Genomic DNA, 19,082 nt, shown 5'->3' with positions numbered 1-19,082 from the left:
CACTCTTGTCCTGGGTCTGCGAAGCTGCTTTCTTGCTCTCTCCCCCGCTCTCTCCCCCTAAGTCTGCCAGTGAACCCTATTTTTATATCTATTTAGATGATTTTCTGGAACTTTCAATAGTCCTGGCCAATCAGGGCGATACACTTAGTAGTTTGAAACAGGGTTAATCATTTTGATGGCATGCTACTGTTAGTTTCTTTGCGTAGCACGACCTGGGGCCTTTCTGTATGGGCTCTCCTTTCTTTAGTGGATGAGTTGTTGGGGGTATGACTGTCCAGAATAACTGTTGCTTTTTAGATTAGATTAGATTTATTTATTTGTCATATGTATTTCCTAAACTTAGAACATAAGCACAGTGAAAAGTGCACAAAGTCACCATTCACTGGCACTTACTTGGTTACAAAAACCAAAATTAAAAGATTTAACAGAGCCAAAAGGTAACCAAAAAAAGTCAAGTCCAGATCTCAGGCCCAAGTCACACCTCCATAGGTTTCAGTCCGCTGGGCCACAGCTCGCTGGCGTCACTCCAGCCCGTGCTTGTTCCATTGTTGCTGCAGGACACAGCCCATGTATTTACCTATCGCTATGCGGTTCCTGGTCATGACCTGACTGCTCTTTGACTCCTTAAATAGTAGTTAAAAGGATGGGGAGGTGTGGGATGGAGAGGCATTGGAATTACTACAGAAAGGAGGAAGAAGTGGGGAAAAGAAAGGGAACTGGCAAGCAGAGTGGAGCACTGTATGGAGTGACTTACCCTGTTGCCATCTTACCAGAGACTGCTGTAACACCTGACTGCTGTGTTGGAATGCCTGATCTGTGGGTTTTTATGATTTGAGTTTTACTTGGCCAATGTACCCAGTATCCCTTGCTGTTTGGCCAAGTTAGCAATCTGTGTTTTGGCAGCCAGGAGACTGCTACACTACAACTTACATCTGTTTATTTTTATTTTTAAAAAATATATATTTTCCTGTCAGAACTGTTCCGTCTGGACAATTCCAAAACAAGTATCCATTGCTTCAACCAACTTTTTATCCATTTCCTAAGATTTACCCTGAATCTTCTTCAGGTTATTAGTTAAGCTCAAAGCTGTCAGGCAGTAAGGAGTTCTGGGATGTGAAAGACAGATAAATGCCAGTTGATTTATTTTTAACATAGTTACCATATTTAGAGGGTTTTATAATTAATTAGGGCTGTTCCTTCCTCAGAATTGTTTTAATTTTATCCCCCTGATCTGAAATGGAAGCGATAGGTCATATATGTCCCCAGCATCCGACCTAAGGATCATGTCCCATAATTCAAAGCAAAACACTGAATATTGGACATCTTAAGTTAAAATACCTGGCATCATGTATAGTGAGAGAATTATTGATTCAGATTGATAAGTGTGCCCCATTCTTTGTGAGTGAGACAAAACCTTAATTGTCTACAAGCCGTTTGACTTTGTGCAAAGTATCCCCATGAAATTCATTCTTTTCCTTGCTCAATGTTTATACACGTGCATTTTTCAGGCATCATTGGATCCAGAACCTTTGCTGGTTTATTCATTCCCAACTTGGAAATGGTACAGCTTAATTTATAGTTCAGTATCCTGCCTAACATTGGATAACTAAATACAAGTGGAGAATCGCCATGGATTTCATGACTGACAGTAATGCATTTAATCATTGAAATTGGAGAAAATCAAATAGTAAGTATATGTAATGCCCCAACTGTGTTTCCTTTGCTGGTATCATTGCTTTCTATTTGTATAAATTTCAGCTGTGTTCAGGAAATTCTGTGCAAACTTTGGATCTATTCTGTTTGCAATGATAAAATGTCAAGCCACAGATAGTCTCGTTCTTAATTACACTGCTTATCAGGCGCACTGCATTTGTCGAAATAATGCATAGTAGAACAATAATTAGTCTTTTATTGTGTGATTATGACTCTTCAGTACTGAAACATATATGGCACCTTTCTAATAGGAACTGAATATTATTAAATGGAGAAAGCTGCAGATCAGAAATGCACTTGTCCTCAATTGTGAATCATTTAAAAAGTTAGGATCAATGTTCAGTGGGCAATGGGGAAGGTGAATGGAATGTTACACTTCATTTCAAATGAAACGGAGTATGAAAGTAGGGAAGTTTTGCTGAAAATGTACAAGGCACTAGTCGGACCGCAGCTGGAATGCTGCGAACCATTTTGGACCCCTTATCTGAGGAAATATATACTGACGCTGGAAGCAGGCCAGAGAAGGTTCACTTGGCTTACGAAGACACTGTCTTATGTGGAGAGGTTAAGTAGATTAAGCCTTTACAGGGCATATGTTCAAGGTTAGAAGGGAAAGGTTTAAAAAAGGACCTGAAGGGTAACCTTTTCACACAGAGGTTGGTGTGTTATGGAATGAGCTGCCAGAGGAAGTGGTGGAGGTGGGTACAATTTCAACATTTAAAAGGCATTTGGATGGGTATTTGCAAAGGAAATGTTTAAAGGCATATGGGCCAAATGCTGGCAAATGGCATTGGGTCAGATTGGGATGTCTGATCAGTGTGGACGAGTTGAACCAAAGGGTCTGTTTCTGAATCCAAGACACTCTGATTAGTTACCATTCAGAAGAGAGAGATGACATGACTGAAAGTTTAAAGTTTTTTTTTCAGGGACTTAACAGGGTAAGTGGAAAAGTTTCCCCTTTGGAAGTCTAGGGCCTAGGGAATAAGGGGTTGCAATTTAAGACAGAGGAGGAGGAATTTCTTCTGAGGTTAGTTAATCTATGGAATTTTTTTACCACAAATCCGTTGAGCCTGGGTGATTAAGTATATTCAAGGCTGAGATACATTTTTAATCATTAAAGGATTCAAGGGTTATATGGAAAAGGCAGGAAAGTGGAGTTCAGGATTATCAGATTGGCATTGGTCTCTTTGAATTGCTGGGAAGACTCGATGGGCTGAACAGCCTACTTCTGCTCCTGCATATAACGGTTCATTTAAAAGAAGGCATGAGATGCAAAGCACAATTAAAGTTTGAAAATAAATGTAAATGTTTGGTGGGTGTGGTGACAATTGTTTTTGGAAACAATTTTTATCTGAAATTATTTCTCAATCTATGTTGTGAAGTTGCTGTATGGGTTTCGGTATGTCCCTACAACCGTCTGAATTGGGTTAGAATGCTATTTCTAAACCAAAGCTACAACCTTTGGAGAAAATATGAGAGCAAAATAAATTCAATGTACATGTGCAGTGTTGCAGTAGTGAGGATGGCACAGTCTACAGAGGAATATTGACAGATTAAATGAGTAGACAAAACTCAGCAATGAAATACTATTATAATGTGAGATTATACACTTTGAGGAGAGGAACAGAAGAGTCAAATATCACTAAGGGATTTAGGGGTTCATGTACATAAATCACATACAGCAATGAACTTGGATACTAGCTTTAAGGAAGGCAACTGGAATATTAGCCTTCTATACTTCATTCCCTTTGAAATTAAGTGTAAAAATAGGAAAGTCTTGCAAAAACTATACAAGGCATTAATCAAACCATACTTGGAAATACTATAAACAGTTTTGGACCCCTAAATTAAGGAAAGACATATTGGAAGCAAGAACTGAAATTGCTGGAAGAAGCTGAGCAGGTCTGGCAACATCTGAGGAGAGAAATGGGTTAACATTTTGAGTCCAGTGACTCTTTTAAGAATTGATAGTAGCTAGGAAAATGTTGGTATTTATGCAAAGGACAGGGTAGGGATAAGGAGCAAACAATAGGGAGAGAAGAATAGTTGGATAAAAGAGTGGATAATAGCCAGCCTAAGAATGAATGTCTGCTTATGGGGACAATTAGTGGCTTCCTTTATTCATTAATGGGATGAGGGTGTTGCTGCATTTATTGTCCATCCCTAAATGCCCTGCTCTGAAGGGCAGTTCAGAGTCAACCACATTGCTGTGGGTCTGGAGTCACATGTAGACCAGACCAAGTAAGGAGGGCAATTTCTTTCCCTAAAGGGCATCAGTGAACCAGGTGGGTTTTTAATGGTCGTCATTAGATGTTTAATTTCAAATATTTATTGGATTCAAATTCCACCATCTGCCGTGATGGGATTCTAACCCACGTCCCCAGAATGTCATCCAGGTCTCTGGATCAATAGTCCAGCAATAATATCGTGAGGCCATTGTCTCTGTACTTCTAGATTGTTGCTAACAATGGGTAATGTGTAATAGCAGACTATAACAAGGCTTGGTATGTGGGGTTGGAATACGGATAATGGGAGAAGGTGCCTCAAGCCCTTAAACTGTTGAACTCAAAAGTCCAGAAGGCTATGGAGTTATTGAGTTTAACAGTTTTAGGGCTTGTGGGAAATGTAGTTCTTCCAGCTTGAGCTGAGCTTTGTTGGAGCACTACAGTAAGCCTGAGACCGAGATGTCGGCCAGGGAACCAGGTGGTGTGTTGGAGAGGCAGGCAACTGGAAGCTCAGGGTCTTCCTTGCGGACAGAATACAGGTTCTGCTAAGTGCTCACCAAGTCAATGCTTTGTTTCTCCCCAGCAGAGGAGACCACATTACGTGCAGCGAATGCAGCAGACTAGATTGACTGAAGTGCGGGTGAAGTTGGTGTTGATTCTGAATTTGGGGTTATCGTTTTACTTGGTACAGGTACTACGGGATGGAGGAATAATGCATCAGGCTGGAAATCTAGCCGCTGTAGAATTACAGGCTGGCGAGGAACTCAGCCAAACTTATTACTCTGGACTTGTTAGGCCGAAGGGCCTGTTTCCACACTATAGGGAATCTAATCTATTCTACTCACGCTGCATTTGCCAGTATAAAAAATGACGCCGCCCCCCCCCTCCGATAGTGACTGCCAGGAGGTCAGAGGTGAGAGTTGGCAGTGTAGCCACGTGTGTGTCGCTGCCATGATGGCCAGGTTACCGCGCGCTGGGTTGGTGTCCTGGTTGACGGTTAACAGGAGCTTGCGGAGTGGAGCCGAGGGCCGAGGGGCGGGACGAGGAGCGAAGGCGGGCGCCTGGTGGTGGAGAAGAAGCTACAACTCGGCGCCGACGAAAGCGGCTCTGCGCCTCCCCAGGATGGAGTACCAGGTAGAAACGGGGCCGGAGAGTCCGGATCTCGTTCACGACTGGGATTCGGGCTCCGTTCCAGCCCCCGATGGACGGCTGGCGCGCCGGCACTTTCGCGCTCTTTTCCCGGTGACAGTTACGCTGGCTGGTTTGAACGGCTCGGGGTTCAGTTTATTCTCCCTCCAGCCCCGGTTATTTCAGGATCTGAGCACGGGTTTTGAAGAAGTAACTTCAGACCGGCTTTTCTCCCGCTCAGTCCTCCGCTTCAGATCACTGGGGAATCTGTCCTGCCTCTACGCGGGAATCTGGATTCCCTTTCCAAGGTGACTGTGACAGCTGATGGAAAAAGATCTTCCAAAAGCATTGCCGCATCAAGTTTAAGATTGCTGTAAAGTTTTTTTTCTTACCCCTCCTTAAGGGTAGGGTTAAATGTTTCTGGTTTAGAGTTACTTTCCTTCTGTATTTCATGTTGTGAGTGAAACGCCAACAGACTTGCATTGCTAGTTCAATCACTTTTCTGATCCGAGTGGGAAATGAAGAGTAAATAGGAAATGGATTCAGGGGAAGATAAAATTATTGACAATATTCCTGAGGTTGGGAATTAATATTTTATTGCACTATTTCCTGTGGCATTGAGATTTCTATTTTTAGAAATAAGCTTGTTGGCAAAACCAAGTCATATTTGTAGAATGCAGATAGATGCTAAACCAAAGAAGGAATGAACATCTGGGGTTATTGGAAACAGAAATCGATAGAGAACCTCAGCAAGTCTGATAGCATACGTGGAAAGAAAGCAGAGTTGACATTTCAGGTCCATTTATCCTTCAGATGCCCTCTCCACAGATGCTGCTAGATTTGCTGAGTTTCTCCAGAATGTTGTTCAGCTTTCCAGTAAGTAAAGTTCTTTGCTTTAGTTTAAACATCAATGAAAATCTTGGTTTTGAGATGATGTTTGGGAGGATGATGCAGTGTATAGGCATTCAACAGCTGGGATTCTGATTTATGAAGAGGTGTAAGGAGAGAGGATGTCTCTGAGAGAAGAGCGCGGAGGAACATTGCTGTGGAGCAGCATAAATATGAAAGTCATAATGTATGAAGGTGCATTTGGGAATAACATTACTGAAGGAGTCGTGAGAATGTGGAACTCATGATTAGATTAGATTCCCTGCAGTGTGGAAACAGGCCCTTTGGCCCAACAAGTCCACACTGCCCCTTCAAGCATCCCACCCAGACCCACTCCCCTATAACCCACACACCCCTGAACACCACGGGCAATTTAGCATGGCCAATCCACCTAGCCTGCATATCTTTGGACTGTGGAAGGAAACCGGAGCACCCGGAGGAAACTCATGCAGACATGGGTAGAATGTGCATACTCCACACAGACGGTCACCCGAGGTTGGAATTGAACCTGGGTCCCTGGCGCTGTGAGGCTGCAGTGCTAACTACTGAGCCACCGTGCCGCCCCCTAAACACCATAATCACCAATTGAAATAAGTAGTATAGATGTATTTTCGGGGAAGCTGATAAATATGAGGGAGAAAGGAACAGAAGAAAATGTTGATAGGGTCAAATGAAGAATGATAGGAGGAAGCTTATGGAAGATGACCATGTTGAGCTGAATGGCCTGTTTCATTGCTCAGTTCTGTAAATCACTGGTACAGTTACTGGCGTTTATTGTGCAAGAGGAGTGGAAAAATATTTACTTTTACAGCTGGACTCTCTCCAATATTTGGTACTAGGTTAAACCAGGTACATATACTAAAGTTAATGATAGAATGAGTACAGTCCAAAATCATTCTCAAAACTACGCAAATAGACAGCATTGGCTCCAAACGAAGGGTTAGATAGTGAAAAATGTGAGTTGCTTTGAAAAGATTGGATATAGTTATGGCTGCAAATGGTTCCACAATTGCTGGTTGGCCTGTGAACACTTTGCACGTGTATGAACCTAGATATCTGATGGGCAGACTTTACAGGATGGATCATCAGATGGCAGTCACAAGTAAGGTACTCAGAGATAATGGGAACTGCAGATGGTGGAGAATCCAAGATAACAAAGTGTGACGCTCGATGAACACAGGCCAAGCAGCATCTTAGGAGCACAAAAGCTGACATTTTGGGCCTAGACCCTTCATCGGAGAGGGTTCTGAAATAAATAGGGAGAGAGGGGGAAGCAGACCGAAGATGGATAGAGGAGAAGGTAATTGGAGGGAAGAGTACAGGTGGGGAGGTAGGGAGGGGATAGGTCAGTCCGGGTAGGATGGACAGGTCAAGAAGGTGGGATGAGGTTAGTAGGTAGGAAATGGAGGTGCGGCTTGAGGTGGGGGGGGGGGGGATAGGTGAGAGGAAGAACAGGTTAGGGAGGCGGGGACGAGCTGGGCTGGTTTTGGGATGCACTTGGGGAACGGGAGATTTTGAAGCATGTGAGTTCCACATTGATACTGTTGGGCCGCAGGGTTCCCAAGCGGAATATGAGTTGCTGTTCCTGCAACCTTTGGGTGGCATCATTGTGGCACTGCAGTAGGCCCAGGATCGACATGTCGTCTGAGGAATGGGAGGGGTAGTTAAAATGGTTCGCGACTGGAAGGTGCAGTTGTTTATTGTGAACCGAGCGGAGGTGTTCTGCAGAGCAGTCCCCAAGCCTCTGCTTGGTTTTCCCAATGTAGAGGAAGCCACAACGGGTACAGTGGATACAGAATACCACATTAGCAGATGCCCAGGTGAACATCTGCTTGATATGGAAAATCACCTTGGGGCCTGGGATGGGGGTGAGGGAGGTGGTTTGGGGGCAAGTGTCGCACTTCCTCTTCCGCATCTACACTGGCCCCAAACCCCACCTCTTCCTACGTTATATTGATGACTGCATCGGCGCTGCCTCTTGCTCCCAAGAGGAGCTCGAACAGTTCATCCACTTCACCAACTCCTTCCTCCCCAACCTCAAATTCACCTGAGCTATCTCCAACACATCCCTCACCTTCCTGGACCTCTCTGTCTCCATCTCAGACAACCAGTTCGAAACTGATCTCCATTTCAAGCCCACCGACTCTCACAGCTACCTAGGATACACCTCTTCACATCCACCCTCCTGCAAAAATTCCATCCCCGATTCCCAATCCCTTCGCCTCCACTGCATCTGCTTCCGGGATGAGGCATTCCACTCCTGCACATCCCAGATGTCCGCGTTCTTCAAGGACCGCAACCCCCCTCCACCCCGCAGTGGTTGAGAACGCCCTTGACCGTGTCTCTCGCATTTCCTGCAACACATCTCTCACGCCCTGCCTCCGCAATAACCGCCCAAAGAGAATCCCCCTAGTCCTCACATACCAGCCCACCAACCACCGGATACAACGCATCGTCCTCCGACACTTCTGCAAACAGATCCCCACCACCCAAGACGTTTTTCCATCCCCACCCTTGTCTGCCTTGCGGAGAGACCACCCTCTCCGTGATGGCCTTGTCCGCTGTACACTCCCCTCCAACCCCACCACACCCGGCACTTTCCCTTGCAACTGCAGGAAGTGCTACACTTGCCCCCACGCCTCCTCCCTCACCCCCATCCCAGGCCCCAAGGTGACTATCCATATCAAGCAGATGTTCACCTGCACATCTGCCAATGTGATAATGCATCCGCTGTACCCGTTATGGCTTCCTCAACAATGGGGAAACCAAGCGGAGGCTTGGGGACCACTTTGCAGGACACCTCCGCTCGGTTCGCAATAAACAACTGCACCTCCCAGTCGCGAACCATTTTAACTCCCCCTCCCATTCCTTAGACGACATGTCGATCCTGGGCCTACTGCAGTGCCACAATGATGCCACCCGATGGTTGCAGGAACAGCAACTCATACTCCGCTTGGGAACCCTGTAGCCCAATGGTATCAATGTGGACTTCACATGCTTCAAAATCTCCCTTTCCCCCACTACATCCCAAAACCAGCCCAGCTCGTCCCCGCCTCCCTAACCTGTTCTTCCTCTCACCTATCCCCTCCTCCCACCTCAAGCCACACCTCTATTTCCTACCTACTAACCTCATCCCACCTCCTTGACCTGTCCATCCTCCCTGGACTGACCTGTCCCCTCCCTACCTCCCCACCTGTACTCTCCTCTCCACCTATCTTCTCCTCTATCTATCTTCGGTCCGCCTCTCCCTATTTATTTCAGAACCCTCTCCCCATCCCCCCCTCTAATGAAGGGTCTAGGCCCAAAATGTCAGCTTTTGTGCTCCTAAGATGCTGCTTGGCCTGCTGTGTTCATCCAGCTTCACACTTTGTTATACTGCCCTGTATGTGATCTTCTTTAAACAAATATGGTAGCTCCCTCAATGTTTAAGTAATTGGTCTATAGATGCTTGTCAAACAGATTTGATGTATGACCTATTCTTAAATGAATCAAATTGGATTGATTGTTGTGGGATGCAGTGTACAACAATAACCTGGGCTGGGAGGGTGTAAAAGTCTTTGGCAGTTCAGCCTCCACTGATTTTCTTGATATTAATTGTGTGCATGACGACCTGTATGGTTGAACATCTTGCTAGAGCTCTAAGCTTTGGGCTCAGCTGGAATTTTTAGCATTTGAATGAGGCTCCAGAACGTGGCAGGGATCCATGGAATAGGCCCCTTCATTGTAAGACAGCAATTGAGATTGGTGCTCAACTTCGCACTCAATTAATTTGCCTTTGAAAGTTCTTCTAATTGATACATGGGAAGAGAGTTTATATTGGGAAACTTGGGAAAGATAGATCTCGTCTCTCAGCATTAATCCAGCACCCTGTCAATATATTAATTATTAGCAGTAGGAGAAGAGCACTGTGTGCTTTGGGTTGGAATCTAATTGACAAGGTTGAATGGTTCTGGATTTCAGTGAGTGTGTTACAGATTGAAAGCTAATCTTTCGGCTCAGATTACATTATTGTGAGGACTGATTCTTTCTGGCATTACATTACTGTTATGGAGAGCCCTGACTTGTAGCTTAATGTGTGTTTGTGTTGTTACTGGACATATTTGGGACAAAGTGCACTGAAATCTCATTACACTTGATTGCGTTTCATTTTGGTGAACACAGTGAACTGGTTTTTTGCATTTCACAACCAGCTCCCAACTTCCTGTATGACTGATACCATGTTTTTAGCTTGATGAGACTGGTCATTTTGAGAAGCTCCCTGTCATACAACCACCAGAAGCTCCACGGATGGGCTGATAATTTGGACTGGTATGTGGATCGGAGAGGTGTAGAGGGATATGGGCCAAATGCAGGTGAATGGGGCTAGTTCAGTTTAGGAAACTTGGCATGGATGAATTGGGCTGAAGGGTCTATTTTGTGTTGTATGACTCTAAATACCACTACATTTCACTTGTCCATACTTCAAATGGTAAAATCTATAGTTGTAAAGCTGGAGCATAGTACAAAAGTTCAGTGCTCCCTGAACTTGACCATGTGTTTAAGACTGATTGCTATGGCCCATTCTGTTTTTATTGATTCACGGGATGAGGGCATCACTGGCTCATCCCTGGAACATTTGGATAACAAGGACACCTATGTCAGACTCCCATTTGTGGACTTTAACTCTGCCTTCAGCACCATAATTCCAACAAAACACGTCTCCAGAATCTGCTCCCCACCTCTGCATCTGGATCCCTGGTTTCCTGACTCTCAGACTGCAGTTAGTATGGATACGTGACACCGCCTCTTCCCCAAAATTCCTCAATACTAGTGCCCTGCAAGGCTGCGTACTCAGCCCCTTACTATACTACTCGTGCACTCATGAATGTGTGGACAAATTCAGCTTTAACTCCTTTTACATATTTACTGATGATACCACCAAGGTAGGTCGGATCTCAAATAACAATGAGACAGACCACAGGAAGGAGATAGCTTAATGGTATGGTGTAAAAGACAACAATCTCTCCTTCAATATCAGCAAAACGAAGATGCTATTCAGGAAGAGGAGTGGAGGAAATGCCCTGTCTGTGTCAATGGTGCTGCAGTGGAGGCGGTTGAGAACTTCAAGTTCCTGGGTGTAATTATAACATTGAACAATCCTGGTCCACCATGTCACCACTACAGTCAAGAAAGCACACCAAACCCTCCACTTCTCAGAAAGTTAAGGAAATTTGGCATGACCATCATGACTTTTACCAATTTTTATTAATGCACCAGAGAAAGCATCCTATCCCGATGCATCACAGCTTGGTAAGGCAATTGCTTCACCCAAGACTGCAAGAAATTGTAGAGTTGTGAATGCAGACCCAGTCCATCACGAAAACCAGCCTTCGTTCCACTGGCTCTGCCTACACTTCCAGCTGTCTTGACAAAGCAGCCAGCAGAATCAATGACCCCTCCCACCCCTGTCGTGTTCTGTTCCACCCTCTTTTGTCATGCTGAAGATACAAAAGTTTGAAAACATGTACCAACAAATGTAAAAACAGCTTCTTCTCTGCTGTTATCAGACTTATGAATGAACCTCTAATATGTTAGAGTTGATCCTTCTCTGTATCTGCATTCTGTTCTGTTACCCTGATGTACTTATGTAAGATATGATTTGTCTGGTTAGCATGCAAAACAATACTTTTCACTGCAACTTGGTATGTGTGACAATAATAAATCAAATCAATCGCCCAGGGGGTAGTTAAGAGTCAACCACATGCGTTTTGTTTTGACAATTAACAATGGATTTATGTACCTTTTAGTTCTGAATTCAGATTCCACCATCTGCCATGGCAGAATTCAAACCTAAGTCCCCAGAACGTTTCCTGGGTCTCTGGATTAACAGTCCAGTGATAATGCCACCCAGTCATCACCTCCCTTGATTGTTTTAGGCTCAGGATTTGACTGTTGCTTACCACTTCTTTTTGATTGAAGCGGTGTCAAGTGACCCTTTTTGTTCCCTAATGGGTGACAAAGGGGAAATTCCTGCAGTAGAGGTCTGCAGTGCACCCTATCCATCTTGCCTTTCCAGAGCACACTCAAGGCCTAATCCTTTTTGTTGTGTCAGAGCAGCATTTTTGAGTTCTCAGGCCACTGAGAAGGTTGCACTGAATTATCATCTCTCCTGTATGGTATTGTTAAGAGTGATTTTTTTTTTGATGTTTAATTGTCTCATGTCTTTACGTTTGGTTCCAGGATGCGATAATGGCACTGAACACTCTCCAGACCAATGCCAGCACCCTAGAACAGATCCGATGGGAACAGCAGCTTGGCCGAAAAAATGGCACCCTGGAAGCTATGAACTCTTTTATGCACCGTGCTGGAATGAAGGTGAAGGCATAAAGCTTATGTTGGTTAACTAGGGAGACGGCGATACACCTCATCAAGCATCCAAACAAATGATTTGATTTCAAGTGAAAATGTCTACGTGACCTATTGCCATGTGATTCAGGAGTTTTACCAGTTGGACTCACCTTATTCATTCTTGTGTGTTTCCCAATGACAGTGACCTAAGAACAAGAGATGTGATGGGCAGAGGACATTAGAGCTGATCTGCTTGGCATTGTATGAGGCAACAGGGACTTAACAGCTGTCTTCATTGGGAATGAGCAGCTTGACAAGAGAATATAAAATCAATGGCTTTTGCTTTTGAGCACTACTCATGTTACACTTGCTGGAATAGATGACGTTGAGGGCATTGTGTGGATAGGTAAATTGCCAACGGCTCAGTCTCCAAGCTAGAACATAGAACATAGAAAAGTACAGCACAGTACAGACCTTCGGCCCACGATGTTGTGCCGTGGAATAATCCTAATCCAAAAATAAAATAACCTAACCTACATTCCCCTCAATTCACTGCTGTCCATGTGCACGTCCACCTGTCGCTTAAATGTCACTAATGACTCTGCTTCCATGACTACCACTGGCAAACTATTCCATGCACTCACAACTCTCTGGGTGAAGAACCTCCCTCTGACGTTTCCTCTATACCTTCCTCCTAACACCTTAAAACTATGACCCCTCATGGCAGACAGTCTTGCCCTGGGGGAAAGTCACTGGTTATCGACTCTATCCATGCCTCTCATTACCTTGTACACCTCGATTGGGTAAAGTTCACGCACAAAAGTTGGCCATTTTAGTAATGCCCCAACAGTAGTGGGATATGTATGCCAGAACCTGCGGTTGGCACCTTCAGTACAAGAGAGAGGGAGAGGAAGCAGATGAAGGATGACAATGGCAAGGATGCCATCCTAACAGATTCTCAGAAGTTTTCTACAGTTGATACTGTCTTGTTAGAAGCCATGTTTCTCCAATAACCTTTTCTTTTGCCAATGATAGATTGAGGAGTTGGACCAGCTTGCCATCATCCATGTGACCGGAACAAAAGGCAAGGTCAGTCCCTGACTTAAATTCATCAAAAGGGCAGGTTGGGCTGTAAATATTTCTTAGAGCCATACTGATTTTGTTTTTACACTAAGTCTAAGGGTTTTACGCCTGTTGATGCTCTGGAGCTTTGGGTTGAATGTTGTTCCTGGGTTTCCATCTCATAAGCTTTCCTGGTCTTGTGACCTGGTTGAAGGGGAATAGTGAAATTTGGAACTTCTGGAGGTGGCCAGGGAAGGGGTTGACATCGTTCTTGGACCTTCAGTCAAGGTGACCTACTGATGAATGGGAACTGCAGGAATTTGGAAGTCGTTGCAGTGTTGATATCTAGGTGGATGATGTGTGATATGAGAAGTGGGGTCCATTAGATTGTAAAATTTGACAATGGAATAGATCACCTTCATTTTGTGACAGGAAATGTTGAGACAGTGTATTTGAGGACAGGAGGAGGAGAGGATGAAATTTTTATGAATTCTTCAGCATTGCTGACCAATGTGTAGATGTCAGGATCTTCTCAGCAATCATGATGACTGTTTATTGATTGCTGGAGTCTATTATTTAAGTATTACGCTGCTCATGGCCTCAAAATATCAAAAGTACCTTGCAGCCAACAAATTACTTCTGGGAATGCAGTTACAAAGGTTTAGAAGACAAGAATAATAGCCAGTTTGTACAAAACAATCTCTCATTAACAGCTGGAGATCTATCTATCTCTGCTATGATATACATCCTTAATGAAGTACCATCAGATTCTGAAGGGTTAATGCTTAAATCTTTAAGAAAGACTCTGGTGACAGAAGCCTGGTCTAATGAATTATGCTCGTGTTAAATGGGTTCTTTTGCAGACCAACATTTCACCTAAATCTATGAGCGGTGCTGTTTGTTTCCGTTCAGTTTTAAAGTCCATCCTTTGAATATTGCTGTGCTTTTTGCTTATTTTAGGGTTCAACGTGTGCCTTTTGTGAAAAGATATTGCGTGAATATGGACTAAAGACTGGTTTCTATAGGTAAGATGAAGAATTTGTGTGTGTCTCTCTCACGAAACAACTGGTTGAGGAGGGTTTGTGTTGTATTGTCTAGGGCATTTATGTCAGATTGTTGTTCAACATTGTCAGTCTTGCCCCACATGTTGAACAGATAAGCAATTATTCGGTATGACCTAGGCTTGAATACAGATCCTTGGTTCTGTGGGATATATCTTGATTTGTTGTGTCGTTTCTACATATTGCATAAGACTTAACAGATGATTAATTGCAATTCCAAATTTTGTTACATTTATGAATAATAAGGGCAGTCAAATGGATTATGGCACATGCAGTAAATTTACAACGGCATCTTATCACACTTTTTAATGTAGAAATTAAAAGCAGTCACATTCCTTGGAACTCTGAAAATAATGCAAATACTTTCGCTCTCATGCTCCCTTTATTCCTAAGAACTTAATGAGAGATGATCTCATTGAAGCACTGGACTCTTAACGGGTTTGATTGGGTAGATCCTGGGCAAATAATTCCCCTGGCTAGTGTTTCGGGAACAACGGATCATAGCTTTAGGAAAAGGAGCCATCTCCTTAGGACTGAGATGAGCAATATCTCCTATAAAAAGTTGTGAATCTTTCAAATTTTGTAGATGAGAACAGCTAGACTACTTGTTACCATGTATGTTCAAACCAGAGATTGACAAATGTTGGATATTAAGGTGGCCACGCAGGAAAGTAGATGAAGAAATATTATTTTATTGATTTCACTTGGGAGGGCCAAATGACATATGACAACTCCTATCTCTTATGTTGTCACTCAATACCAAACTACCTCTGCATGGTCACAATGTTTATTTGTGCAACCATGTCATTGTCTGCAGACAGAGCGAACTGGCAGAGGTTGACCCAGATCTAGCTACTGATTTAATTGAATATTTCCAAACCATGATGGATAATATTTATTGGAAAAGAGTATCAGAAAGGTATCAAGGAATCTTACAACAAAGAGCTAAATGGAGTTGAGGCATGGATCGCCTATGAGCTAGTTGAATCGTGGAACGGGCTTAATTGACTGAATGGTATATTCCATCTCCCATGGTCTTAGACACCAATTCATGTCCTCTGATAATTTATTGTAACAAAGACTTTAAAATGTACTGCTGTTTCTACACTAGGTGACCACAGATTCATAATGATGTTTATCCATTCAAGTGCACCTGCCCCGACAATAAGTTTAAAACCTATTTCAAGCCAATCTTGCTATGCCGGCACTATATGTCAAACTGATCAAATTAAAAGGATGTTGATTGTGGAGGGATTCACTAATCATATTGGTAAATCCATTGAGTGTTAAGGGTGATAGTTACCTTCTCTGTTTTGGAGTTGCAACTGCCAGGCAATTACATAACATGAATGCGCGTTGCCATGTAATCAGCTCAAACCAAAATGTTGTTAATACTTTGCTGTACAAGGGTTTGTTTCAATATCTCAGGAGTTTTTGAATGGTGTTGAACATTGCAATTATCAGTGAATATCCCTGCATCTGAACTCATATTGGAGGGAAGGCGATTGATGAAGCAGCTAAAGATAGTTGCTTTAGGACACTTCCTTGAGGAACTTCTGCAACGATATCCTGGGACTGAGGTGACTGACCTCCAGCCAGGGGAGCCTGTGCCTCTGATTTGCATTGACATCAATTTTATGAGGGCTGTTAGTCCCAGACTGTCAAATGCAGCCTTGATGTCAAGGGCAGTCACTTTAACTATGCCTATGGAATACAGAATGTTTGGATCAAGCCTGTAATGATTTCTGGAGCTGAGTGACTTATAGTAAGTCATAGCGAGTAAATGCTGCTTGATAGAATCTATCACTTTGATGATTAAGATTAGACAGATGGGGAGGTAGGTGGTTGGATTGGATTTGTCCTTTTTGTGTCAATTTTTTTACCTTTATTGAATAGATGCTAGTGTTGTATGCTGTGCCAGAACAGCTTGATTGAATGCAGATATTTCTGGAACACACCTTCAACATAGTCCAGATATTATTAGGGTTTCTAGTTGGTGTGCACGGGCAATTTTTTGTTACTGCATGGAGTGAAGTGAATTTGCTGAAGGCTTGCATCTTTGGAGATCTTAGGTGGTTGAGATAAATCACTCGTACTTGGAGATCAGGCTGAAAATGGTTGCAAGTGCGTCAGATGTGTCTTTGCACTAAGGTGCTAGGCTCCCCTTACGTGAGTCATGGGGTTACCGGTGGAGCTCCTGTCTGTCATCTGCAACTATTCACAATTAAACACCTGTGATTCTTTGGTTCTTGAATTGATTTGTGCTATCTTTGGGATGATGCTTCTGTATTTTATTTGTATGTGACCTTTGTTGTGGTTTTACCATGTTGACTACTCATTTTTGCCTGATGCTGCACCAAAGTGTTCATCTACCCTTCTTATTGGACCTTGGTTGATCTGCTAGCTTCATGCCAGGAGATGTTAACGGCTTGATATTAAAAGAAAATAATGACAAAAATAACTCAAAGTACTCCGTTTCCAAAGGTCGCTGGTACCTATAATTGCGTTCTTCGGAACTGGATCTGAAGAAAGAGCACTGTGTTGGAAACATTAACTCTGTTCTGTCACACCAGATGCTGTCAGACTTAGAGTTTTTCTAGCACGTTCTATTTTTGTTTCAGATTTCCAGGGTTTTTAGTTCTTTGTTTTGGTTTAGTACCTAATGTAGTCTACTTGTGCTTTGTACAAATTCGAATGTTTTGGGGAGACTGGAGTTGTTACTCACTGCAGAATTCCTGACCTTTGGCCTGCTCTTGTACCAACAATATTTATATGGCTAGTCCAGTTCAGCTTCTGATCTGATTACCCTAGGATGTTCGTAGTGAGGAGTTCAGTTATGGTAATGCCTTTGAATGTTAAAGGGTGATGATTAGATTCTGTCTTGTTGGAGAAGGCCATTGACTGACTTGCTGCTTCAGTTGTTTATCTGTATGTGACTTTTGCTGTTGTTTCACCAGGTTTCTTACTTTGGGTATGCCTGTTGCTGCACCTAAAACACTCTTCTGCACTTATTTTTGAACCAATTTTGATGTCCTAGCTAGATGCCGTAGTAGGCAGTGCAATGTTTAGGTGCGGATCTGCTACTGATGTCCCATGGATGTCTAGTTTTGAGCTACTGGATCCCATTTAGCTCAGTCACATAACTTGATGAAATGTATCCTCCGTGTGAAGACATGACATTGCCATGGTCACTTCTACCTACACCATTATGGACAGATGCATCTGCAACAGGCAGATTGTTGAGGATTAGGTTGAAAAGATTTTTACCTTCTTCTACCTCTTTCACATGTGCAGATTTGGTTTTGCAGTCATGTCCTTTAGGATTTGCCTAGCTACTCAGTACTGATGCTGAACCACTCTTGGTGCTAAACATTGAAGTCCCCACTAATAATGCATTCTATACCTTAGATTCCCTCAGTGCTCCTTCTAAATGATGTTCACTGTAGAGGTGTACTGATTAATCAACTGGTTGATGATGATGATGATGCGTAATGATCAACAGAAGATTTTCTTGTTAATTTTTAACCTGATGCTATGAAACTCAATGGGGTAACAGTCAATGTTGAGTATTTCTTGAGCCACTCTTTCCTGACTATGCTGCATGGCTACTATCAATGACGTAAATGTATTGCTGGTGGGTTAAGATATACCAGGGTTGGTAATGATCTTTATATAATTTTGGGTATGACTGTGTCAGCCTGTTACTTTGCTGTTCCATTGGACAGCTCACCCAACTTTGTTACCTCATAGAAGTATTTATATCATAGCATCCCTACAGTGGGGAAACAGCCCATCTGGCACATCGTGTCCCCGTTGTGGCTGTTGCACATAAGTCTCAAGCCACTGAATTACTAGTTCAGTAACATAACCACTATGGTACTATTTTCCCCATATCATTTTTTTCTAATTTTAGAAAGGAAAACAATGCTCATCATGGTACAGAAGCTGATTATGATGGGAATCTGAAACTTCCTTTGAAACGTCCCTATGCAGTCGTGGATTTGGGGCTACTTTTACAAATGTGTTTCTGAATAAATGGAGAATTGTCTTGCCCATGGCTCCAGTTGATTTGGAAAATGGATTCTTTCCACTTTGTCATGGATGATGGAATCTCACTGTTGAAGCTTTGTCAGGAGTTTTCTGTTATTTAACTATATTGTAAGAGTCACAAGACAGGAATTAACCACTAATGCTGTTTTTCAAACAAAACTCATTCACTTTTTCTTCCTGCCTCTGACTTTTCTTGCTTTGCTTCCTTTTTTTGCCCTCTATCTCTCATTATATGCCTCCACTGTCTTTTCCCCCATCTCTGAAAAGTGGAAGAAGTGCTTTGCTGTTAATGCTTTCTTTCTGATTTTTTTTTAATCCACCCTTCTCATTCCTCTCACTTTACTTTTTCTGCGTCACTGGCTTTCTGTTCAATTCTCTACATGTTCACTCTCTTTCTACATCGAAGCATAGAGTCATACAGCATGGAAACAGACCCTTTGCTCCAACCACTTCATGCTGACTGTGTTCCCAAACTAAACTAGTCCCTCTTGTTTGCATTTGGCCCATATCCTTCCAAACTCTTCCTATTTGTGTACTTATCTAAATGTCTTTTAAATGTTGTAACTGTATCCATCACTTCCTCTGGCAGTTTATTCCACACATAAACCACTCATTGTGTAAAAAAGTT

General features: G+C 43.1%; 1 protein-coding gene across 4 annotated transcripts in view; it reads left to right on the top strand.

The window, feature by feature from the left end:
* Positions 1 to 4,398: 4,398 nt before the first annotated feature.
* Positions 4,399 to 19,082, top strand: part of fpgs (folylpolyglutamate synthase) — a 43,688-nt gene continuing 29,004 nt past the window's right edge. For 3 of the 4 annotated variants that reach the window (XM_048559310.2, XM_048559309.2, XM_059638310.1), the window contains exons 1-4: positions 4,399 to 5,072; positions 12,174 to 12,308; positions 13,317 to 13,370; positions 14,304 to 14,368. In XM_048559310.2, coding sequence (XP_048415267.2) covers positions 4,806 to 5,072; positions 12,174 to 12,308; positions 13,317 to 13,370; positions 14,304 to 14,368 — 521 coding nt within the window. In that variant the 5' untranslated portion in view covers positions 4,399 to 4,805. Of the gene's footprint in view, positions 5,073 to 5,097; positions 5,375 to 12,173; positions 12,309 to 13,316; positions 13,371 to 14,303; positions 14,369 to 19,082 lie in introns of those variants that run through there. The other variant, XM_059638311.1, reaches the window with a different exon arrangement.

Source organism: Stegostoma tigrinum, chromosome 29 (assembly GCF_030684315.1).
Source record: "Stegostoma tigrinum isolate sSteTig4 chromosome 29, sSteTig4.hap1, whole genome shotgun sequence".
Lineage (NCBI taxonomy): Eukaryota > Metazoa > Chordata > Chondrichthyes > Orectolobiformes > Stegostomatidae > Stegostoma > Stegostoma tigrinum.
The sequence above is the reverse complement of the archived record's forward strand: the minus strand, read 5'-3'. Positions and strand labels throughout refer to the sequence as shown.